At 32.0% G+C, this 27,534-nt stretch overlaps 1 protein-coding gene across 1 annotated transcript in view; it reads left to right on the top strand.

Annotated features, from left to right (window-relative positions):
• Window positions 1-27,534, top strand: part of Cht6 (Chitinase 6) — a 71,418-nt gene that overhangs the window by 40,218 nt on the left and 3,666 nt on the right. The window contains exons 20-22 of the mRNA XM_013314695.1: window positions 19,743-20,028; window positions 26,962-27,150; window positions 27,254-27,511. Of these exons, the coding sequence (XP_013170149.1) occupies window positions 19,743-20,028; window positions 26,962-27,150; window positions 27,254-27,511 (733 nt within the window). The remainder of the gene's footprint in view (window positions 1-19,742; window positions 20,029-26,961; window positions 27,151-27,253; window positions 27,512-27,534) is intronic.

The following is a 27,534-nucleotide window of genomic DNA, read 5'->3' as shown; positions in this document are numbered from 1 at the left end:
GGAAACGGAAAGAGTAGCAAACGGTAGGTTTTCAACTACGGAAAGCTATGGTTTAGGGGAAACTGTTACAAATGATAGTGGTACAAGAAAGTTTAAAGTAATCAGACGACGTCCTACGAAAACAACGGTCGCCACAGAAACTACACCAACACCAGATTTTACAGATACAACAATATCTACAGTACCGAGAATACGTAAAATAATAAGGAAAAAAATAAAGCCATTTGACGGTGATATAGAAACTACGACTAAATATACGACTCCTGACACGTTAAAAGAAATAACGAAGTTGGCGCTTAACTATGGTGAAAAAACTAAATCAACCACTATGACTCCAACTACTACAGAAAGTCAAGATGTCGAAGATTTACCAATAGAACCTAAATTCGAATCAAACAAGCAACAACCAAAACTCAAAGGAAATGATAGTATTCAAGAAAGTCAGACAAAACCTGCATCTGACGAACAAGAAACCATAGGGAAAAATGATGAAGATGATGATTCGCAAAATGATCAATTAACACGCACTGAGGAGGCTGAAACGCCAGTTGACGACAAAGCCGATGGCGATTCTGAAGTAAATTCAAAAGATCATCAAGAGGACACTGATGCTGATACAAAAGAAGATCAAGTACTAACCGAAGACTCCGAGAATGATAACATGGCCAAATCTAATGAAAATAATAACACAACTGTATCGGATCAAGATGATAACATATCTGATAATGTTGAAATAACCACATTTGAAAACAAAACGGATACTCTACCTGAAGTTGTGAACATGGATAATTTAAAAGAAACCGACACAATTTCGAATATTAAGGTAAATATTAATAACACTAAGTCAGAAAATGAAGAATCAGAAAGCGAAACAAATTCAGAAAACGAATCCAATAATCTTACAAATGCTACAACGGTAGCCGAGAATGCAGAGGTTGTAGTTGAGTCGAACGATAAAGGTATTGATTTATCAGAGAAATCAGAATCTTCGGAAACACAAACAAACGATACAAGTGAAACTGAACTGACAACTACGACGACTACTACGACATCACCTTCGTCATCGGTTCGAACAAGACTACCATATAGACCACCGAAAAGACTATTTACTTCTACAACCGAATCTTCTTTACCTTCAAGTAGCAGAACATTTAGTCGTAAATATAATCCCGGTGCATACACGAGTCCTGCTACTGTAGAAAGAGAACCATTTAGGCCATCAGTTACACGTAGACCTTTATTTTCACGTACATTCACAAGAAAACCATTTACGGCGCGAACTACAAAACGGGTAGAAGAGAATGAATATTCTGACGAAGAATTACTGGAAGAAGAAGGCATAGACGAAGAATCTGAAAATCCTTTTGTTTTCGTTCCTCCCAGTCAGTTATTTACAAGAAAACCTGATTCAGAGGAAGAATATGAGGACGAAGGAAACGAAGAATTTGAAGATGGATTGGAAGAAGAAGAGATATATGATGAAGAACAGATAACTACACCACAGACGACAACCATTGGTAGATTTACAACGACTTCAAGAAGACCACTGTTTAGACCTAGAGTGGTAAACTCTAACACATTTAGAACTTCTACAACAACAACAGAGCTACCAAACACTCGAACAAATGCAACACAAGTGCCTAAACGTACGTTCAACAATGGACAAAATAAAACTGTTGTGTACAATAGATTCAGTTCAAATAAACCTGTAAACGACACAAAGAAGCGCGTACAAAATGTACCAATCGGCTACAGTGCTCCAAAAGCTACGCCTGAAGTTAAAAATACAACAACTCCTGCGAAGGTTGAAGAAAAAGTTACTGTCACAACTGTCAGTCCTGACACAAGTGATAGCGAACTAACCACCGTGCAAAACGAAATTAATACTTCAAGTAACGAAACATCTTCAATCCTTGTAGAAGTTCATAACGATGAAACTACTAATACGTTTGAAAGTCAACCTACAACTGACCTTATAGAAGTTGATACAGATGAATATTTGGAAAATTCAGATGTCGGTGTGACTCAAGCAAATCCTGAAGATTTAGTTACACACGTGCAAACAGAATCCATTCCAATGACGACTGAACGGCCAACAACATTGGCAATAACAACACTAGCGTCAGATAAAGAAAGTTTTACAACTGACCAAGTACCTGACACCACAACTATTGCCACACCAGCAACGCCTATAGTAAAAACTCAGTTCAACAAATTGTTTTCTGTAAGCAGAGTCGTTGAAGTGTCGTCCAAGCAAGATAAGCACCATTTGAATAAAAATAATGAAACTACGTCAATTGAAGAAGGACCTATTGTCATTGAAAAGAAACCAACCGTTGATAAAATTGGTGAAGTCAGTCGGTTTACTCTGATTAAAATAGTAGAAGACGAAATTCCTATTTATTTAACTAAGCTTGGACACGTATATCCTGTTGACAATCCTCCTAATAATCCAATACGTATCGACGAAGCAAGAAATGCTAGATCGCTAGGAAATTACAACTATCCCAAAGAAAGTCTTCTTGCTTCTGAAAGTATGAACGAAGCTTACAGACATATTAAAGAATTTTCCACACAACATAAAGAACCTCTGCTTAAACGAGAAGTAGAACAAATAAGTGATGATGATTTCCTGAGTTATATTAACGAAGATAAAAAAGTCGAAACGGTAGAAGAAAATCAGAATTATCAATTTATACCAGCCGCGTATGAAAATGAACAAAATAGAAATTCCAAAAATTTTGATATAGTGACACCACGAATTATGCGAAATAATCCATCGACATTATCATTAGAAGGCTTATTTAAAACTGCATCTCCAGTTACACCGAATAAAAATAGCGACAAAATTGAAAGTCAGCCCTTCTTTGTATACTCAGTGGCAGATCCTACTGAAAGTACCAAAAACGTCGAACCTACAAAACCTGAAATAAATTCTACTTCTTCTGATAAGATACAAGAGCCTAAAGTTGAGCAATACACTACAATGTCTCCTAAGCACAAAACGAAGTCTACAGAGTATATTCCTTCTCTAACGTCCGACAAGAATATAACCGCAAGTCCTATTATTGATCTTTTAACTACGGTTCAACCTATTTCAGCTACGGAATCTAAAAACGTAACCATTACACCTAAACCGATAACAACTTCAGCAATTCAAACAACTGAATCAAGTACACTAAAAAGTCTATTGAGAAATAACAAAAAATCTTCATTCCCTTTCATAAGAAGGCCTAATATTAAAATATCTAATTTGACTAGATCAGTTGAGACTCCAAGAACAGCTAAGAAAATTAGTCCCACAGTAAAGACTAATTCAATTCAAAAATTCAATAAAACGTCCACATTTACTCCTAGTAAATCCAGATTCTCCGCAAATAGGGCTCAAAATATTCCCGTAGACACAAGAAAGAGGACCACTTCCAGTAAATTTGTACCAAAAATTACAACTGAAATTCCGAGAATAACAACAGCAAAGAAAACATTCGTAAGACCAACGAGACAAACTTTTCGACCTGCGTTCATACCAAGACGGAGTTCAACAACAAAAGACATAATTTAGTCAACAAATTTACATTTGACTGAGTCTTTTTCTTTGTGCCTTCTTTAAACTAAAGTTGTTTAAACTGAATTTCTTCCGATTCCGATGGAGTTTTATAATAAAAGTTTTTCTTGTAATAGGAGATTACTTGTACATATAGAAGCGTCTCTACACTTTCTTTATAGTCATATTTTATAAAATTTTATAGCTTTAAAATAGGTTATTTACGTGAAAGTGTTCGTACCAAAAATGTATATTAGCATTAGTTTATTTGATGTACGAGAACTTTCGAATACAAATTGTCGTAGGATAGAAATAGAGTTATTATTTAAAGTATATTATAATTACTAACATCCATCATAATCGTTACCAATAATTAATGTATAAATGTGAAATAATGGGCATATTGTTTGATATCAGCTAAAGCTGTTTTGTAACAAGAGGAAAATAAAGGTGTGCAATAAATTGGTAGTGAAAATACTTTTATTATTTTTGTTTAAACATAATTTGTAAAAGATTTTTTTTTATCATAAATCAATTTAATGAAGATATTGAAAATTGAAGATATTGAATAAGGTAAGTTTTTTTTATATTTATTTCAAACGAACTTCCATTGTTTTGTTTATTGTAATTGACAACGCAAAAATGTGTGATTGTCATCAATCGAATGGATTTGAATAGTCCATTGAGGTATTGTGATGCTTTTTACTGATTATTTACAAGAAACCAATACATTCTCACGACTTTTACAAAGATTTTTCGTTGTCATGGTAACATTGAACTTTTAACGGCAATCTTTATATATATAATTCTTCTGTGAGTGTGTATGTCACTGAACTTCTCTCAAACGACTGGACCGATTTTGATGAAATTTTTTGTGTGTGTTCAAGGGGATCTGGGAATGGTTTAGATTCACAATTTTGTCCGCTGGACAATGTTTTTTTTAATTAATTTTTAATTTATTAGTAGTTGTTGATTTTGGTATGTTTTACATTGGATCCGACAGACGGCGCTACCATCGCAGTGTCAAATTTTCAAATTAAAGACGTGTAGACAGGACAACGTCTGTTGGGTCCGCTAGTATTTTTATAATATGCGTAGTTTGCTAAATATAATTAAACAAAATATACTTAAGTAACTATAGACAACTGAATAATAAACCTAGTTGCAATAAAATATAGAATATCAAGTACACAAAATCTTATAATTGCGATTACATATCATTTATGCTGTCGTTAGAGCTTAGAGAATCACAATTATTTAATGCATTATTAAGGCGTTGGTAGCTCAGGGGTCAAGCACTTGACTTGCAATCTGCAGGTCTTGGGTTCGAATCTCGCCATATACCAATGTGTTTTTCAATTTTCGATTTACATATGTACATTTATCCGAAGTTCTTACGATGAAGGAAAACATCGTGATGCAACCTGCACATATCTGAGAAGTAATTCAAGGATATGTGTGAAGTCAACCAACCCGCACTTGGTCAGCGTGGTTGACTATGGCCTAATCACCCGTAATTTAGGGTAGGCACCGAGCCCCTCGGTGGGGACGTATAGTGAGCTGATGATGATGAATGCATTATAACACACATACTAATCTGATGTTAATAGATAATTAACTGCACCAGTTGTCCATTAACTAAATAACTTAGTTCAGCAATGACCCACAAGTATATCCGCTGTACACGGTCAGGCCCCGCAGTGTACCAAAGTCCCTTTCCCTTAAATGATCTGTCTCGAATAACATTCACGAAAACATAATAACATAGCTTTATTTTAAACGACTTCTCAATGAAATTGAATCGTAAATATAGTAAACTAGCTTTTACCCGCGACTTGGTCTATGTAGAATTTAAAAAAAGTGATGAAAAGTATCTTATGTTTTACTCGAGACTATGTTCTTTATCTGTGAAAAATTTTCAATAAGGTGTGTTGTACCGTTGCGGAGTTATCGTGTAAATATGTCATACAAACTTATCCCACGGGAACTATACTAATTTCCAAGATAAGTCGTGATAGTATATGTGTTCTTACAGATTATGTTCTATAACTAAACAAAATTATAAATGCGTTTCGCCTGGAGATACCAAATTACAAATATCCGTCCATCTACAAACATTAATTTACTTATAAAACTATTTCTTTGATTTATAATTTTCGTCTGCTTTTCTGAATTGGCCGTAAATAATATTTACAGTACAATGTATGTACCTAACGTATAGTGTACATGCGTTTGCTTGTAAAATTAAAATCAATGCTGAATACTTTAACTTTATTTTAAATCTAAATCCAAATATAATATTTCATATACCTTATCTCAAATTCCACAGCATCTTTATTCAGATAATATAAACATTCTTGACAACTCATAGCTACGACCAATCCTTTTATAGTAACCGGTTATTGGCCGTATGTCCATTGTGACTATACATTTATTCATGTTAGATATAATCACGCTAAACAAATTTATATTTTATACCTTATGTCATAGCGGTCGTCCGCAACTCCGTCTGCGCGGAATAAAAAAAGCATAATTAGTAGGCTACATGTTCTTCCTATATGTTGTACTACATCTGTGCTGTTCAGCGAGATCCATTGAGCCATACACCAAAACTGTAAGATTGAGACATTGAAATATGTATATTTTGTAGACACTTGGCGATCCATTTCAACAAAATGAGAGACATTGTTTTACGTACTATCTATTATTTGCTCAGAATGTGCCTCTGTTTCTCTAGTTATTTATATTTTAATGTGCAATAAGATGATATAAGTAGCACGTATCCCACACCCAAATGACATAACTCTTTACGTTACGGACTGTGGATAAATAAAGTAACTTGATTCATTCATTTTATTCTTATATTTATATTATATCTTATTGATGTACATATGATCATCATCATCATCAGCTCACTATACGTCCCCACCGAGGGGGTCGGAGCCTACCCTAAGTTAGGGGTGACTAGGCCATAGTCAACCACGCTGGCCAAGTGCGGGATGGTTGACTTGACTCATATCTTTGAATTTCTTCTCAGATATGTGCAGGTTGCATCACGATGTTTTCCTTCACCGTAAGAACGTCGGATAAATGTACATATGTAAATCGGAAATCGAAAAACACATTGGTACATGACGGAATTCGAACCCAGGACCTGCAGATTGCAAGTCAAGTGCTTGACTCCTGAGCCACCAACGCTACATATAAGGACGCTTATATCCTGTTCGTTTCGTTGAAATGTGATTTGATTCTTACAATTCAATTATATTACCTAATTATAGACCTTATGGTGAGTTCTCTCAGTAATTCATTCTAAGTGGGAAACGAATTTCATTACTTAGATGTACTTAGACTTGAACAGGTAGTGACTTAATTTATGTCAAACAACAAATCAGAGTTAGTATTATGTATTCAATGTTAATCTAAATTCCATACTCAAAGTCGTTTAATGGTTAAATTTTTTATCAAAACTAATAATATGTTTGCACACATTTCTTGTAACCATTTCAAATAAGCTCGAAGCTTGTGTGCAGTCTATTAGTTTTTCCTCATACTAAATCATTGTCTTACTGTGGGTTTTTGAGACCAAATTCCCCTCGTCTAGATGACAGGATGACGATATGATTTCTTCAGAGATTTCTATCTCAGAAACCAACGGTTAATGACTGTAAGCAGGAAGACTTTCTTATTCATAAAACCATGTCAATTAAATAAATAATACTTTAGTATAGTTGAGTGCAAAATTAGATTAACCGAGGCGTATATAGTATGAAACATTAAATTTGAATTGTGTAATACACTGGCAAATTGTTCACGGTCGGGTGACAACAAACGCACACTTAACACATAAACCGACTTCTATAATTGCTATACGTAAACGCGGTAGTAATTTTAGAAAAATTAAATAAAAAATGTACGCAAAATTTTCCAAGTAATAAAAAAAATGGTTAGTTTGTAAATGAAAGATTTTATTTTTATATTACATCATTATTTTTGATATTAATAAGAAATCTGAATAAGGAAATTAATTTAATAACACAACTATAATAGACTAAGTAATCACTTATCTCGTAAATACAACATAATCTCATTATAATTGCTATTTACATCGCACTTTTTCTTCTGCGTTGTACATAAATGAAGTATATATGCTAATGTACATAACAGTAATGTAACTTGTTATATAACTCAAGGCAACCAAATTGTAATCAGATCCAAATATACTCGTGCCGTAAATAGGCGTTTCAGCTTAGTTATGGTAACTTATTCCGTTTAAGTTAAAACTTAAAATTTTAATTCAAGTTATCGAGTTTATACAGTAAGACTCGAGTCTAGTTAAATAAGATCGAATATATTTTAAGACGAATGATTGATTTCATTCCATGAATTATTAAATACTAGCTGTCGCCCGCGACTCCGTCCGCGTGGATATATAAAAAAACTTAACTAGTGTTCTTGTGTATGTGTTCTTTCAGACTATGTTATATACGTATGCCAAATTTAATCGAGATCCGTTCAGCCGTTCTAGAGATATCTCCAAACACCCATCCATCCATCCACATCACATCCATCTAAACATTCGCATTTATAATATTAGTAAGTTAAATAAAAAGCAGCTCTTCAAGCACAAATTCGAAATAAAATGAATAAATAGTATTTACGTCCGTATCCTGGCTCTAAGCTACCTCCTCACCAATTTTCAGGTATATCGGTAAAGCCTTGAGTTATAAATAGTGTAATAAACACGACTTTCTTTAATACATACTATGATAGTTATTGATAAAACGACTATCGTAATCTTATTGCTTCACTCATAGTCGGTAGGTGATTACTTAGGGGCTCTTATTGTATTTAATATGAGAAACACACACTAAGGAGCTTTAATGTACCTAGCTATCGCACGTGACTCCATGCGGAATTATAAAAAAATCTTAATTAATGCCTATGTGTTCTTCCTGACTATGTTCTACATCTATGCCAAACAGTGAAATCAGGTTTAGCTATTCTGGTACCTTTTAACAAACATCCATCCATACATTGAAATATTTGCATTTGTAGTTTTAGATTACGAGAAGGAATCATTATCTGATGTCTTGAAATTAATAGAAAGTTATATTATTTAGGTCTGGAAAAAATAAGTGGATAGTTTCATTTTCCTTGTTACGTTAACTTAATTTGCTTTGCTTAACTTAATCTCGTAGATATAATATATTTTTTATTATGTTTACATTATTGTTTGTACATTTCATTTCAAAGATCTTAGTCTTCATCATTTGATTACATATGTATATTTTTATTTATTAATCGTTTAAATCGATTTATTTTTATGTACATGATGGACACAACTCATTTATAAATGTCTATAAAATTAATATGTTTCCATCAATTTATTTGATAAAATATAAAACAAGATAAATCATTACTTAGTTTTTATTTTCAGTTAGTTTTTGATGTAAACTTTACGTAACTGTTTAAAAAACAACCTTCCTTTCACTTAGTTCTCGTCGATATTTATTATGAAATTAATGAAAATCCACTTTCCCGCCAAAATTTATAGATTTCTACGAAGATTTCTCATCAATTTTTTTTATGATAATTTCTCCTTTTAAGTAAGCAATGAAGTAACGCATTACTTAATCCAAACTAATATGTATATAGTCCCATCTCCATTACGCGAACGACCCACTTTCTGGGCCGGTTTTGACCATCTCAATAAAGTTGGAAGGCAATTAAACGCATATTCCGTTTTTGCACCATTTCCGTTTTGTAGTAGTGATTCAAAGATTTAAATTTATAATAATCTTATGATCCTACTTATTAATACAACATTTAACGCATAAACAGTTTTAATAAAGTAGGTTCTTAGGTAGAAATTACGTGTTTGTAATTGACTAAGTCTTAGAACACTTGGTCTTGAATGAATCGGACCAGCGTTGTAATTCTTTTTTATCGGATTTTTTCTTTTAAACATTTAATTCTCATTTGTTGTTATATTCAATTTATTTTAAGGAACTCTTATTATAACGTAATTAGAAAAGTTAAGGAATAAAGGTTAAAAAGAAACAACCAAATTGTTTTAGTTTATTTTACAGTTAAAAATTTTTTTCTTGTAAAATTTAAACAATCTTGCAATATTGTAGTTTGCAGTCAGTTCGTTCTCTGCACTTTGTAGATCGCCTTAATATCTGTAAATAAAACAAAAAACACAATCAACATTATTTACGTACTTCAAATACACGTTAAAAAAATCTAAAAAAAGAATAACACACTTTGTACATGACTTCGTTCTAAATTATCATCAAGTGATGACAAAGCGTGGATTTTTACTTTAATTTACTTAATTTTTTATCTAATTTTTACTCTTAACTTAAACAAAACTTTATGAAAAGGAATAATTATTAGCGCTAGATAATTAAGTTAAATTAGCTTTTTATTTAATTATTAAATTTATTTGAACATATTACTAACAACTACACAGAAGGTTTTAAAGTATACTAAGGTAATAGCTTCAGGACCCTAATGCTTATAGAAAGTTGTATAACACGATCACATAAAATACTTCAGTTTGTAACATCCACGTTCTTGCAATCGCTCAAGAGGTTTCCTGTTGATAGGAATTCAAACAGACATTATAAGTGTTTAATTCTCACACAACAGTATATAGCTTTTTACGATCATCGTAATACACCTTTTATAGAATTTCTGTGTATGATGATTTAAAAAATATATAATTACATGTCCTTTTATTACATTGTATTCTTTCTTTTTAACCGACTTAAAAAGGAGGAATTTTCCAAATCGTCTGTATGTTTTTAAGGTTCCGTACCTCGAAAGGAAAAAAGCGGAACCTGTATAGAATCACTTTGTTGTCCTTCCGTTTGTCTGTCAAAACCCTGTTTTTTTAGATAAATGATAATTACAAGTAATAATGTCAAGAAGGAAATTGATGTAACTTAATTTTTAATTACAAAATTAAGTTGCAATAATACTTAAAAAAACGATATTTCGCGTCAATTCAATTTGAAATTAATTAGAATATAATAACTTAATAATATATACATAAAATTATTATTGAATTACTTAACTCTATATTAATTATTAAGTGACTAATTAAATTAAAATTAATCTACCAAAATAATACTATAAACTATAAACTAAAACTAAACCAAACTAAATAATATAAAAAATCGAATTAAATTAATGAAATTCAATTAGAATTAAATTAATGAAATATATGAATTAATTTCAATAGCAGCTAATTCATAAAAGTTAACGTTGTAACTACATTTTTCTTAGTCGAATTTAAAAATTTACTAATATATTTATAGTTGTGTCATACACAAAGATATACAGTACACAAGTCAGATGTACTGTAATCACGGTGAGGAGCGAATGTAAAAAACAAATATCTACTTTCAAGTGCTGTCATTAGCGCGGAGAAAACAGCTTTCGCTGACGCCTTATCTTGTCCAACCTCACAGCCAGCAGGCTTACGCAATTACCTATTGATTGATTTTCTAACATGACAGGTGCGGACATGTCATATGTGTGCTTGAAATAAAATAAAACACGCTGTATTTTAACTAATTATAATGATTTTTGTTTAATTATTTTTATAATAATAAAAATATAAGATATTAAACATTTATTGTACGGTATAATTTCAATATTCAAGTATCTGTGAAATAATATAGATTAGACTCGTAACATAGAATTGATTATATACAGGGTGTTAATTTGCTCTTGACCGGTTTCAAGCAAGGCTTTATTGCCTAGTTATGACTACTTGCTAACTGTGTTTAGAAATAAATATCATTTTTATGATCACGTCCTCTATAGAATTTTATTTCCATTGATTGTTATAGACTAAGGAAGTTATGATTATAGTTGTCGCCCGCGACTCTGTCCGCGTGGAACTAAAAAGGACTTGATAAGTCTATGTGTTCTTCTAGACTATATTCTACATCTATAATATGCGAATTTTCAGCAAGATTCATACAGTCGTTTGCGAGATACCTTCAAACAAACATCCATCCGTTCATCTAAACATTCGCATTTACAATATCAGTAAGATTAGTAAGAAGTGAGATTAAGATAGACGGTTAGAAATTGAATCAAACTGTAACGAGGTTCTGCACACACTAGTGTGTCGCAACCCCGCAGTATGTGGTATGTGGATTATGCAAATACTTCAAGATCAAAGCAAATACACGCAACAAGACAAGGAAGGGCAACTCGGCTTATAATAAGCAAATACGTTATATAAAGACATACATCTTATGGTGTGAAATATCTATAATCAGGTAAAGCAATAAAAACTAATGCAAGATTCAAACGTCTAGATAGTTAATAATATCTTTATTTATTGTTTTCAATTATAAACAAAAATATTATAATAAAACAATGAGATGAAAAATATTTACAATTGTATGCTTTAAAAGTAGCGTAAAACAACATTCTTGTATTCTAGTTTTAATCCAAAATAAATAATTACCGGTTTTATGAAAATAAAAATGTTAAGAGAACTGTAAACAAGGCTGTCAAGGAGCACTTGTTTACGCATCGTAGAGAATCTGCAATTCAAATATTAATATTATTTTCGATACTGAAGTTCATTACTAGTGCATTCGAAGCTAGTGATGTGCATTAAGTAATATAGTCTAGCTCTTTATCCGGAAAAAATAAATAGACATCACTAAAACTGTAAACATAACAAATAATTAATTCAATTAAACTTTAAAAAATGTAAAACTTGTATTAAGTATTATAAATTAAAAATTTATCAAATCTTAGTGTTGACTAAAGATTTTGCTCCAACGAAACTAAACACTGTTTTAAATACAACAGTAGTGAACATTTAATATAAGAAGAATTAATTATTCGATTAATCATGCCTTTCATATTCTTTTATTGCATATGTTAAAATTATACGGTCATTAGCCCATCACTATTGATGTTAAACGGAGCCAAGGCTGAGGTACAACACTATGTCGACACGCGCGTGACACCGGAGTTACGATTTAACACAGTTTAGTACGGTTTTTTATTCGAAACACGTAAAATGAGGTAACATATAAGGTTTATTGAGTAGAAAGACGCACTATTCATATTTATAAGCAACACGTATAGTTGTATTGTTTAAATAACGTATTCTTATGAATTATTTAAATTTCGCGATCGATAAAAAGGTTTATAAGATAATTTGGGCGTGGACGAAACCACGTGGAGGATAAATTTAAAACTCGAAATAGGTACATAATTATTTGTAGTTGATGAGGGATTTTTGTCTCAATTACATACTTCTATTACCTACTGCTTGCACGCATAACGAAAATCTGTGCAAAATTTCGAATTTCTGGGCCTCGAGTTTAGGTGATGATATATTAATAAGACTTCTTAAAATACACAGATGATATTTTCGATTTATGCAATCAATTCGTTTTAATAATATTTTGAAGGACACATCGTCTAAGATCTTAAAAAAATCTAAAACAAAGGCAATCTATATCTTATCTTACTTCTTACTATCTTACTAATATTATAAATGCGAATTAAACATGGATGGATGGATGTTTGAAGGTATCTCCGGAACGGCTGAACGGATCTCGCTAAAATTTGGCATACATGTAGAACATAGTCTAAAACAACACATAGCCTACTTATTAAGTCTTTTTTTAATTCCGCGCGGACGGAGTCACGGGCGACAACTAGTAACTCTATACGTATTATAATAGTATCTTTCAACAAGACGCAGTAATTCGGCTTTGACAAATTGCTCAAAAGTTGTCATATTTCATGGCCAAGAGCGTGCAGCGCTACTCAAACACATCTTTGCGCAATTACGAGATGTATGATATCTCGTGTATGTTTATGAATAATGAATAATAAAACCTACGCAAAATTATTGCTATTTAAAATGTTCGCGTTGTCTCAAGATTAATTATTAAGTTGAATAAAGTTTGCTTGAAATGAAATTGATATTATCCTACGGCGTGGAATAAGTTTAATCCTATGAATAAGTTTTTCAAAGGTTTTAAATCCTCCTAAATAACACTACATACTATAGTTTCTTTTTTTAAATATTCACTAATGTATTCCATTAATTCCCGGTCGTTGTTAAGAAACTGAAAAAAGTAATTTTAAGCTTTGTAAGAATAAGAATGCATTCAAAGTAAGGCAGAATAAACATCATTACAATGAGCCTTCTGAAGCGCAGATCCGTTATTACCAACTCTATTTACTTGTACAAGTAACACATAATGAAAAGTAAGATCTAACTTGGCTTCCTAGCCATGTTAATACAATCTCAATAACTCAATTGTATTTGTATTTAAAATTTTACATAGTCTTAAATCTATGATATTAAATAAAATATTAAAAACGAAAAATTACCTAAAATATATTATAACTTATAACGTACTAATTTAAGCTTCTTAATATTTTTAACAACTTTCTCAAAGTTTCATCAAATTATACATCAAATAAATATGAAAAAAAAAAACATATAACAAATCGGCAAACTATCAAATAATTCGACAAACAGATTTGAGCACTTCATAATGATGTAAATAAGACGTCAATTTAAATGGAATTCTAGACTCGTCTTCGACTTGTAATACGACTAATTGTTATTCAGAATATCGTTTGACCTTTAATGTAGTGCCGTGTTGTTTATTGAACACCTGTTTATCTTGTATAGTAAAAATTACAAACACCATCAGTATTGCTGCACTGAATTACGATTAAGGAATTATACATTTAATTCCAGTAGCTAATTACAACAAACAAAAGTAAAACAATGAACTTATTTAATGAAAATATAAAATACTAGCTGTCGACCGTGACTCCATCCGCGCGGAATTATAAAAAAAACTTTTGGTTGCAGCGTAATGTTATATAGCCTAAAGCCTTCCTGTATAAACAGCCTATCCAACAAATAAAGAATTTTTAAAATCTGACCAGTAGTTCCTGAGACTAGCGCGTTTAAATAAACAAACAGACAAACTCTTCCGCTTTATAATATTTAGTATAGATTTAACGTATCGGTATAATTAGGTATTTAAGCCACTGAATTTAAATTAGAAATTCTCCTACTAATCGTTTCTATTATCATTTCTTGATAGTTGTCGATAAACTTGGGATTAATAATACGTCAATTGCTATATTTTATATATATGTATGGAAAAAAAACAAATAAGTACGTATCAACAAAAAATTATAACTCGAATTGTACGCTAAAAAATTTACAAAAAAAAACATACCGACAACCAAGATCGAGATAAAACCTTAAAGGATTCAATGTCAGTGCAATTGTTATAAAGCACAAGTTGAACCGGTGTCGTTTTCGTTGAATTTTTCCCTACAACTTCCTTACAAACATTATAAGATTCAAAAGTTATAGCGGCTCGTAGTTATCTGCGAGCATATATTCACATTTGTACATTAATTAAGCTCTCTATACTCCTCCCATGCATCCCTTACAGTCCCAAAAATAAGATTAGCTACGCATCCCACGTCTTCTAATAAGTCACATTTTGTCCTGCTCGGCGTCGCATAATGCGTTCCGAGCTGCCATATTAAATGATTTCGTCTATACTGTTAGGATTAGGATTTTAGGAAAATCCGAAAATGTGGCAGTGTATTGACCCAACACTAGCCTTACTAAGATGTCGACGTTTTTGTCCCCTCACTATTCATTCTGACATTGAACTTTGTAACGAAAGCACATCATTCGCGCCAAAACATTCTAACTAATAATGTCTAAAATACCTAATTTATCGTCGTACGCGTGTGCCGTACTAGCGAGCGGCAGTTAAATTTGGCAGATACTATACAAGTACGTAGATCGAAGCGTCTCGATCACCTTGGGACGGCATTCCGAACTCCGTAACACATTATTACTCAGAGTAACGCCTACTTTGCCAACGCAAACAATGAGATCAGTAATCAATCGTACAACTTGATCGAAAAACAAAGCTATAAAAGGACACAAGGTACATCTTACGCTTTTATAGATAATCTGACCTTACATAAATTGATTTATCAATGTATTAAAAGCTATATTAGAATCCTTTGGCGCGAATGACATGCTTTCGTTACAAAGTCCAGTGTAAGAATTAATAGTGAGGGGACTTAAACGTCGACATTCTAGTAAGGCTAGTGTTGTGCCAATACACCGACACAGTGTCGGATTTTCTTCCTAACAGTTCGTTATAATAAATAATATTTCTCAAACGAGCAAAGATTAGTTGGAAGACCGTGGCAAAGTAGACCGAAATGGAAAAAGTTGCTGGACCAAAGTCCCACAAAGTATGTAGAGCTAAAAGACGAAAAAGTGGGCAACAAGCAACATAAAATAGTGTATGGATTATAAAACACAATCATATAAAAGACATCGCATATATTTTACAGCTATCGTAACTTAGGAATGTTGCAGATGAAACTTGTTTGTTTTCTCTGAGTAAATTACTACGTCAAGATCGATACTTTCTAACTTTTCTCATAAAAAAACTGGTTATGCCTACAAATTTGCAGAGGAAACTCATGGTTAGTCAGAATGGAAGTAAAAACATTACGAGATTTTTATTTGAAAATATAAAAAAACAAAGGCACATCACTATGAAGATATGTGTCGTTACAATATTAACAATTTACAAGAAACGTTACAAATGGATTTAAGATTGGATCTTAATTTATGTTTTCTAATTCGACCTTCAGCGTCACAATTCAAACCAATAATAAAATAAAATCAATTTTATCTATATTGTTAAGTTTACAACAATCTCAAATCAAATAAATACTTGAAAGCGACTAAATAACCTTTAAACTTTAAAGTTACTAAGCCTTACTAATAAGGACCGATGATACACCATCATTTATTCCTACGCAGTGACCATTATGCGTGAGGAAAATTCCGATTGGATTGTGTAATACATAATCAATTCAGAGAAGTTCTTATGTAAAAATACTGGCAACAAACAAATACATTTTTTATCGAAAATTTTTAGGTTATGTCATTACGTGAACATTTAAATTTGAATAAAAGATATTAAAAAAAAATTCAAGAGACGCGATAAAAACAGTAAAAAATCAATAAAATTGTACCCAACAAAAAATGAGACTATTTTTTAAATCAAACCAAAGTTGACTTTAGTTTGTAAGCATTAAGCGATAAGAAAATTAATGTGGTAAAGTTTACGTATTTACTCATGTTATTTGCTAATTGACTATCATAATAGTTTATCTAAAAATAATTACATTTGTAAAGCTTTTAAAATTACAATTGACCTTAAGCAATACCAAGAAATCGCCATAGACCATGGCCTATATTAACGGACCAAACAAATTATCATTCATACATGTACGTTCATTTATTTATATGTGGATTGTAATCAAACTCATTACAAAATAATTCAATTTATTAGTACTACAAAAAACGTAATGCCAACACTGAAATTAGTAATTGTTAGAAATCTAATAATTCCATACTCAAAGTTGTTAAATGGTAACTTTAGTATAAGAAATCCATACTAAGGAACTCCATCAGTCACTTAACACTTGATTGCGGAAGTAAGATATATTATTTGCTTTTTAAAATAAATGACATAAAAAATAACATTATTATGGAAAGTAATATATGTAAATCGAGATGATTAATTTTCAAAATATCTCAATGTACAGTTACTTAACTGTTACATAATATTTACTTAAGTTAGGAATACAATAATATGCGTGATAATAAAAATAGCATATGGAAATTTGGAAGCTTGTTAAAATTTATTGATGTCATTTACCTCAACATATAATAGTTTTATCAATTGAAAATATATTTATTACGAGAATTTTATATATAAAATTACGAAATACGTGATTAATGTAACTAAAATTTGTGGTATTCAATTTATATTTATGAATATATATTGATGTTGCGTAATTAAAAATAACGATCGAAAAAATTGTCTTTGGTTAAGATGAATTTTGAAACGATTGTATCAACCAAATTGTAGAGACACTTTTACACAGTAACACGATTAAAAGAACATTAATTTTAATAATATGTAGTTTTTCTTAATATGAGTACTATAGGAAATGGAAAATTTTAATACTAATATTATATTATAATATAAATGAATAAGTTTGAACGACTGCACGGATCTCTTTGAAATTTGGAGATGTAGAACATAAACGACATCTGGAAGAACACATAGACTAAGTTTTTTTTTAATTGCGTACGGACGGAGTCGCGGGCTATAGTAAAAAGTATAAAAGTAATAAACTAGCCAGTGATTTTCTACGTCTCTTCGGTTCCTTGATCACTATAATTGTTTTTTGTAAGTTAAAATTCACAATAATATTAATATTGTGTATGGCAACATCTTGATTACAAAAATTGAAAGCAGATGTGTTAGCCAATTGAGGATTGCCAAATCGAAGTAAAGATGGACGCGAGAAGTCAGGAGTTCAGGGGTAACTTTACGGCAATCTTTGTAGTGCTAATAGAAATTCAGATCATCGCTAAACTTGTTTTGAAATAAAACTGGTTTTTTATTTGAGTATGCATTTTATTTAAACTGGTATTTTTATGAGAAAATTCCCAACAATGACAGTTTTAGGTTAGACTTATAAAGTCTTAGCTTAATTTCATTTGTAATTTTTAAATTACATACAGATATATATTGAAAAATAAAAGTTCAAATAATTGTTTTGTTTTATTATTCCTTTAATTTTACTTTTATTATGTAAAATATGCCAATATTTTTGGAGTTAAAAGATATTTATATTTCGCACTCATTCTATTTATTGAAATTACCATTGAAATTGTCAAATGTATTAGTGAATTGTTCAAAATTGACGTAATTTGCATTTACATGTCAAACGGACTTAGTAAAACTTAATGGTCTATGCTAATTTTACTGCAAAACAAAACTCTGACACAGATTGCATACGGAATTCTTCGTGATTATAGGATATAAACATAATTACAGATTGTATCAGCTATCTTCTAAATAGATTAAAAAGTATTTTCATAGCTACAACAAATGTCTGGAAGGAAATTTAAAGAAAAATTTGTTTATAATCGTAAAATTCTACCGAAAATGTTGTCTCTGTTTCGTCAAAGGGAATTATAAAAACCGCAATATGTTTTAATACAAGTATTCTGACAATGGAAACGTATAACATAACTATAAAATATAAGCATTTGATTCGAGAGGTGAGCGGCGGAGAAGCGCTGCATTCACTTTCAGTCTTCCGCACTCGAATAAATTACAGTATACGTAAAACAACACAGATAACCATCATTACTGCCTAAGTACTAAACTGTATTAATATAAAACCATCAAAAACAGCAATGTATGTTGAAGTAAAACTGTATGTAAAAGTTACATGTCATTGTCGTTTGTCTTAACCTCCTACATGGTACCAAAAGTAATCAAATATTAAAATAAAAATCACGTGAATAAAATAAATATATTTGAATCACGTAGTTGTGCACATATAAAATCTTATTACGTCAGAATAATGTAATATTGTACATATAAAAAACGAATCCGCAAAGTCATTAATACAACTGCGCAGTTGTTTCAACGCTTGTAATTTAACCACGATCTTAACCGCAGTCTCACGTTCTAACTTAACGATGAACTGTATATAAATTGACCACAATATGTTATTTATATCGCTAAAGTAATAATATTTTCAATGACCTTGTTTTAGTTATAATATAGTTAATCGTAGTTAATCTTAAATTTTATTAGAATACAAAATGTAGTTTAAAAAATCCCCAGATAATATTGAATTGCTTGAATTGTCTTGCTATGGCTTGTAAAAGGTAATAAAACTACATAACAATGTTAATATCAAGTCTAATTGTAATTATGAAGAAAAAGAAGCAAAGAAAACATCGATAGAATTTTCCACGCATCACCTACTGAGAAAATAAAAAAGAAACTGATTATTCTTTTACCTCAGAGTAGTCATCTTATTGTATTTAAGTGTATATATGAATCGTTGTATATATGATAAGATTATATTTTTTTTATTTAATATATTTAAGTTTAAATTATAAGTTTATTAAGGTTCTCATAAAAGTTGAGATAAAGTTATTGTCATATTCAAAGTACAAAAAACTGTCTATATGTTAATTTAAATGGAAAATCTATATAAAAATAAAACTAACCGGTTGTTTGTTTGTCCACAGGTTCCACGAACAAACTTCCTCCGTCGCACCAAGCCCACCACGGTCCCCATCACCACGGATTCCAACACCGCGGCACCGGAAAACGTCGAAACAACCACAAACAAATACACGAGGCGGGGCAACTCCAGGTTCAAGTCACGAAAAGATGCCGCCGAAATTGTACCGCAAATCGAGAAAACGCGGGAAAGCAACGATACTGACGTACGAACACGGCGGCCATTTTCCAACAGTGACCGACCGACGCCGCGCAATTTTGCCGCGCGAAGACGCTTTGGTGGGGCGAACTGTGAGTCCGGTTTTATTTGCAACGCAACCAGCTACACCACTTTCAAATACTGCATGCCTTTTTAGCTTTTAACACCTTGATATACAATCTATATCTGCGTTCATGTTTTATTAATTATTGAACAAGCTGGGTGGGTCTGGGTTCATAGATCTGTATAGGTCTCGTAATTGTGGCCTGTAGGCTTATATACGAACTTTACTATGGAAAGCTGCGTCGTAGTTGACTACAATAACTAGATAAACATTTAAACAAAACAATCTCATTGATAAAAAATACTACAAAAGTATCCGAGTGTTTGGAATATTTAAACCAAAACAATGAATATGTTGTTATAATACTAGTACAATGCAATGAGGAAATAAATTTATTTTCAATTGAATTTATAATAACAAACCAAAGACCGTGACGATGTAAACAAATACTTGATTATAGCAAGTCACTGTTGAGGTTATATAGTAAACTTTTTGTTTTTAAGTTCTTAGTCCCATTGAAAAATCTACTAAACTTCTAGTCAGTTTAAAAATTAATAAAAAAAAATGGAACCTGCAAACAAAACCTTTAGATCAAAAAAAAATGTCAAAATGCACCAGGGGCAGAGTTAGGCGGTAAAACACATAAAAACAAACATACAGACATAACCTCCTTTTTTTTAAGTCGGCTAAAAAGAGTGAAACTTATACAAGGATGCGAGGGTTAAATAGTTTTAAGATTGTTTTTTTTAATTTAATTTACATTTCACTTTGATTTAATTTACTTGACATTCATAATTTATTTTTCATATGTATATATGTCGAAGAAATATAGAAATAATTTCATAATACTTTGTAAATATCCATATTAATATCTAAGAAGAGAGAAATAAGATAATTAATATTAATAAATTCAGAATCTATTAACGATCAAAACGAATTCAAGGTTAGATTTTCGCTATCAAAACGTGTTAGACATCACGTTTGTTTTAAGCTTTATTTAAAAAGTTTGTATACTTGTGAGTTGGAATAGATTAGAAATAAATTGGTAAACTTCAATTAGTAAGATATTGTTTAATAGCTACTTAATAGGGAATAATATGAAATGAGTGACTCAACTTAAAGTCTTATTTTAGTCATGTTTCCCTTCGTTTTCTTAAGTAAATGATAGGAAGGTAAAATGGATTTAATGGTGGAGGGGGTCATAAGATTACTCTTCCTGTGCGTCTCCTCCGTCGATTGAAGGTAGGCAACGCATCTGTAATTGCGGATGTCTATAAACAGCAGTCACTTCGCCATTTTTGCGAATTCAATTAGCCACTTATTCATTTACCACCTTATAATATATTATAAAAAAAACCTTCAGCCATTAATGCTTCAGGAGATAACAATGTCAATATATACATCCAAAAAGTATTACCCGCATATTACGCGTTTTTTACTAAATATTCTCGATGTTGGCATCAAATGACCTTGAGTACATATTACACGCATGAAATTTTAGTGTCAGGTTTAGTTTATAACATAAGTTCTTTGTACTTAAACTTTAAATACCCGTAGCATCACAGACCTCTGCCGAGGCCGACAACATCTAGTTTTATCAATGACATGCTAATAGTACCAGTCCCACGTCTCTCATACGCACGACCAGTTTTCTGAAGCTTTCTCTGTTAAATATGAAATAGAAGACGTCTTATGAATATTAATAACTTTAGTACCACTTCATGTTCGTTATTATCACCCTTTGTTGATATAACTCTTGTCTTATTTCGCAACTGAGAGAACCGGACTTAGCCAAAAATACCGTGAGACACCTCGAAAAAAATCAACTTTGAGAATCTCTTTCTTTTTTTAATATTTCTGCCTGCCTGAGCGTCGGTGGCTCAGGGGGACTTCACTTGCAATCTGCAGGTCCTGGGTTCGAATCCCGCCATGTACCAATGTGTTTTTCGATTTTCCGATTTACATATGTACATTTATCCCACGTTCTTACGGTGAAGGAAAACATCGTGATGTAACCTGCACATGTCTGAGAAGAAATTCAAAGATATGTGTGAAGTCAACCAACCTGCACTTGGCCAGCGTGGTTGACTATGGCCTGATCACCCTTAACCTAGGGTAGGCTCCGAGCCCCTCGGTGGGGACCTACAGTGAGCTGATGATGATGAATATTTCTGCCGTGCCAGCGTCGTCAGAGGCACTACCAACTTGCCAGATATTCAAGAAAAAGTGTTTGATTGTAAAAATTCCCTAACCAAAAAATGATAGCGGTTCAACTATGTTACTTCTCGTCTATAATTACGAGGAATGTACGGCCCTGTTTTGATAAGGCGGTACATTCTGACGAGAATAATGAAATGAACTTTCTTTTGAATTAGTGGTGACGAATATCGATGACATTGTATAATAATAAGTAACACTTTAAATAATGATCCTTGCAATGACTTTCAGCTCACACTTTCACTTTTAATTTCACATCGAAGCCAAAGTCATTAAACGAAATCAATACAAATATTAGTTATAATATCAAGGTTGGAAAATAAATGAAAAAAATATTGAAAAACATTAGCTTTGTTGTTGCAAAACGACTTAACAAAGTCAGCACAAAAACTAAAGATGGAATTGTTCTTACAAGTAACAATTGTCTGGTCAACGCTAGATCTTTTTTTTTCATAGATGTATTTTTCTTCTTTGAGTAACATTTTTAAATCTTATTTTCTATAATCCAAGTAACGTTATTGCGTATGATAGAAAATTCACACTCGGAGTTATACGCTTTTCACGAATCGTTCATTTTACTGTAAAATGTCATGCTCAATTAGCTGTTAAATATTTTATAGCATAACTTTTATGTAACTTAAATATTATTGTTATTAGGCTGAACATATTAGTATCGCACTCACTTATGTAAGTTACGCATAACGCGTTCAGTATCGCGTGTTAACAGTTAACTGTTGTATAAGAAATTGGTCACAAAGACCTCGAATTTTCATACTCATATTCAGTGCTCATCCATGTTTTTTATACTATAAGTTGGCAAACAACTAAGCTACTACCTGAATTTGCCTAAATCTCGAAGTAAGCATTGCGTAAAGACATCCGCATTTGCAGATTAATTAACAGAGGCGACGGGTAAAAAGAAGATATTTTCTTGGCGTTTCCTCCTCCACAAAATCCATCTTATCTTCCCATCCCTTTTTTTATTAAACCTTGGGAAGGGGAAGAGGACTAAAAGTAGGTCTCGGGCATGTATACAACCAAAGAATAATATTAGAGAAACTATTATGCCAGATTTGGTCCATGATGACTTCCCGTGTAAAATTTCGTCAGAAAAGTTTTTAAATAATATTCATGAATGCCACAATATCGGTTATAGATATATTTCTCACGTGAACGCGTCGCCTACAATCATATATTGGCGTTATTGCAATATCTCTGTTGCGTTACACAGCCAATTTCACAGATCTTTACCTCTGAATATACTCCGCCATTTTGAACTGCCATTATCACGCGCGATTACACATGAATCGAATATTTCTTAGTTATTATCTAAGATTACTATAAAATAAACTCGGGAAAGAGACTCTTAATAAATAGTTTAATATTTTAAATTGATGCCCTATTTTTTTCAGCGTTTCTCGAAAGTCTTACGTAAATTCATGTTTGTGATTTTTACAATTAAATAGTTATTAACAAAAAGTCAACCCTAGCATCGTGATACTTTAGTTCTTTTTTTTAATTCAGCCAGTATTCATTTGTGAGATAACAAACAACACAAAGATTAAAGCAACACAATGTTGCCATAAAATAATTACATAATTACCGCGGAACTGTCCTCCTTGGAAAATAATAAAAAAAATCGTCCAAATCGCGCACGCGTTTGTGAAACGTTTAAATACCAAACAATAGTGTTGTATAACAATTGAATTATAATATATTACGATGCAACCGTGATGAAACCTTTTGTAGTACTACTGCCGCCCTCTATTTATTTTTGTTTTATTGTATCTATGGCTGTACCATAGACGTAATAAAAGAATTTTTATTCAATCTATGGGCATAAAACAGTCTTTGATTTGTTTTTATTTGGCCTACTTTATATTTAATTACGTTACTTAAAAAGGTTTTTAACATATAGTATTTGTAAGTATACCACAATATCTCATCTATTTTAATACAACCGACTAACAGCATTTATCACGATATCGTATTTCACGGCCGGAACATTTGTAAAATACTCGCTAAATACTGAAACAATAGCATCATTTGCCGCTCCGTCAATTATCGCCGTATTGTTGGGTAACATTCGTCTGGCAACACTGATCAACATAAACACTGGCTGGTAAAATTAACCTAAGGATATGACACCGTAAACTATTACTAAAAGTAATTCACAAACTTCAGCTACGCATTAAAAATAAACACATCTGTGTTTTCTTCAGTGACAATTTAAAAAAAATTGTTTTACGACGAAACAATAGTGCTATTCATAACATTGAAAAGATAAAAAGACACGAGAGAAATTACCGCTTACTTTCTTTATGAATAAACAATTTGTTGTGGCTTTACGTCAACTTCACGGCTGTTAACCCAAACAATAAAATACAAGTTCTTAGTGGGCTTAGTAATTGACGCCCGTAAAACAACGTGAAATGGGTAAAAATAAGTAGCGTTAAAAAAATATATGTCACGCTTCGTATCGTGATGTTAAAATCGATAAGATTTTCTATGCATAACGAAGACTTCTTAATCAAATAGTGTCAATAAAAGTTTAAGAAAAGATAAAGGAATTTCCGCTATACCACTTTAGAAAACAACCACTAGCAAGTTATTGGAATTTATTTAGATAAATCTAATGACCTTGAAAATCAAATAAAGAATGTAATGTAATTACAATAATTTGAATTGAAATAAAACTACATTCGGCATAAGTTTCGGTCATTATCTAACATTACATAAATGATGAAAGTCTGCTTGTCCGTCTGTCGGTCACGGGCTAGTGGCGGCTTTCTCTGCATCTCTCCGCTCCGTCGCCTCCCTGCGACCGTCAGTGATGCCTTACTAACTCCAGGTTGACTTAGTAATGAGTAGTGAGCATTTTTATAGTTTTCAAAACACGCACATGTAAATTGAATAACATTTCAGTATTATGACGTTGTCCTTCCTTTTTATTCTTGGAGATAAGTGTGAAAAGATTTCAGCGTTCGAATAACATGACTACTAACTAAATATGATATCACCTAATACCACAGAATAGTGAACAAGTGTTAATTTTCTAGAAAAAGCTTTTCTTACGGTGGATTTCTAAAACCAAAATCTCCGTTTTAAACATAGTTATCTCTGTTTTATCCAAGATAATCAATAGGATGTCGATATTTTTAAATAGAGAACTAGTTCTCAGAAACTAATGGTTGCTTCCTATTCGGTACACTTGTTATTCGAAACGTCATTCTTAATCTAGACGTAGTGTCATTATTGCAGTAAATAGAGTCGTGGGAAAGCGACCTATTTCCTAACGTAATAGGCCCTATAATTGCTTGCGACACATGCTTTTGTCACGGCTGCCGTTTTTCTTTGAGAAGTTACCGTTGCAACATTGAACACATTGGTATAGTTAGTCGTTAGAAATATGCGACAATAATCTCAGTAACTTTCTTTGTTATTTCATTTCAGTTGAAAAATATCTAGTTCATGCTTAGATATAAGTTCACAGACAACCTTGTCTATGAACATTTACTTGCCAAGGAATTAATAATCATGATACTACGATCTGTTGGTTTTTCGACTATTTTTTGTCCATAGGCTGACAAAATAAACAACTTACGATCCTATCGTTTACAAATTACGACGAATTGTATTTATTCATTTATTCTATTTATTTAAAAAAAAATGAAAACAAGCGAAGTAACATCTGTTTCCTGTTAACTCTGTATATAAGGAAAGATCTTTAAACTATGCAGTGATCTCTCTCATAACTAGTCGGCTTAAAAGGCTTAGAGACGCCTTGTGTCGCCTTTTATGATAACTTTCTTCGACGATTTCACCAACGTATAAGTACATAAATACTTTATTGATTTACTGTTGAATTCTTGCTTATGAACATTACACGTATTTAACCAAAAAATACATTTTAAGTGAAAAACAATTGAAATACGAGGATATTGTTCGCGACGTTAAAAAAAAATAGTAGAGTTTATAAATATATTGATTGTTTTATTGACACATTGGCACTAACAATTGAACCGGAGCAAATGCACAAGTGTAGCATTACTGACATAGTTTTTATGTAAATACCAGACTCTGACTCATTCTATACTTCCTAGTGGTGCACCTTGACAATTATAGTTCGCAATTATGAATATTTACGCGCTAGTAAATGTTCTAACATATTTATTATTTACATAACGAAGTATGGATATACATTTTAAAATATATTTGTAATTGAATACGTTTGATACATTTTATTAGACTATTAAAATGAATATATATAGAGCGTCGGTGGCTCAGTGGTCAAGCACTTGACTTGCAATCTGCAGGTCCTGGGATCGAATCCCGCCATGTACAATGTGTTTTTCGATTTCCGATTTACATATGTACATTTATCCGACGTTCTTACGGTGAAGGAAAACATCGTGATGCAACCTGCACATATCTGAGAAGAAATTCAATGATATGTGTTAAGTCAACCAAACCGCACTTGTGGTTGATTATGGCCTAATCACCCCTAATATAGGGTAGGTTCCGAGCCCTTCGGTGGGGACGTGTAGTGAGCTGATGATGAGTTAAAATGAATTATAAATCTTTAGCAGAATTAGACGATAAGATTATAGAACGATTTATGATTGTTATAAAGCATATATCGTAAACAATTATCAAGAAATTAACATTATTTTTGGTCATGATACTTCAATTTTTAAAAGACATTAATTTTTTTTCTAATAATTAACGCTTCGTTTACTTACAGCAACGAGCAGAACAGCGTCAGTATCCTCGACGACAACTGCGTCTATCTCTCGGCGTCCGTTCCGCGTGGCAAGCCGGCGACGACCTGCTGTCACCACCAAGCTCACCACAACTACCACTACCACACAGGCTACTACCACCACAAACGTCCTGGACAGCGATGAATATCTACAGGATATAGAAGAAGCCGGTGAGAATTACTACATTACAATTAAAGCCATCCCACGGGAAGGAAAAGTCTTTGTTTGTTGTTTTTGTAAAACCTAAATTACCCTATATTTGTTCTTTAACAGATTCCATTGAAGATCCAACAATAACTACACGCTCTGGACCGAAAAAGATTCCGAAAATACAAAGACGTCCCCTAGTTAATCTGAAAGAAGAAGATGATCAGAATCCGTCCGCTACAAATGAGGAAGAGAAGAAAAGACAGAGCAAGAAATACAGCTCTACATTCAAACAAAACCAATTGGATGCAGCTTTAAAACTTAAAAATCAAGACGCCTTCGATGAGGATGTAGATGCAACTACTGAAGGGAAATTTACAGAAAGTAAGTATAAACTTGGTCTTGTA

The sequence above is a fragment of the Papilio xuthus genome, unplaced genomic scaffold (assembly GCF_000836235.2).
Source record: "Papilio xuthus unplaced genomic scaffold, Pxut_1.1 DF827135.1, whole genome shotgun sequence".
Lineage (NCBI taxonomy): Eukaryota > Metazoa > Arthropoda > Insecta > Lepidoptera > Papilionidae > Papilio > Papilio xuthus.
This window is presented reverse-complemented; position numbering and strand designations above follow the sequence as displayed.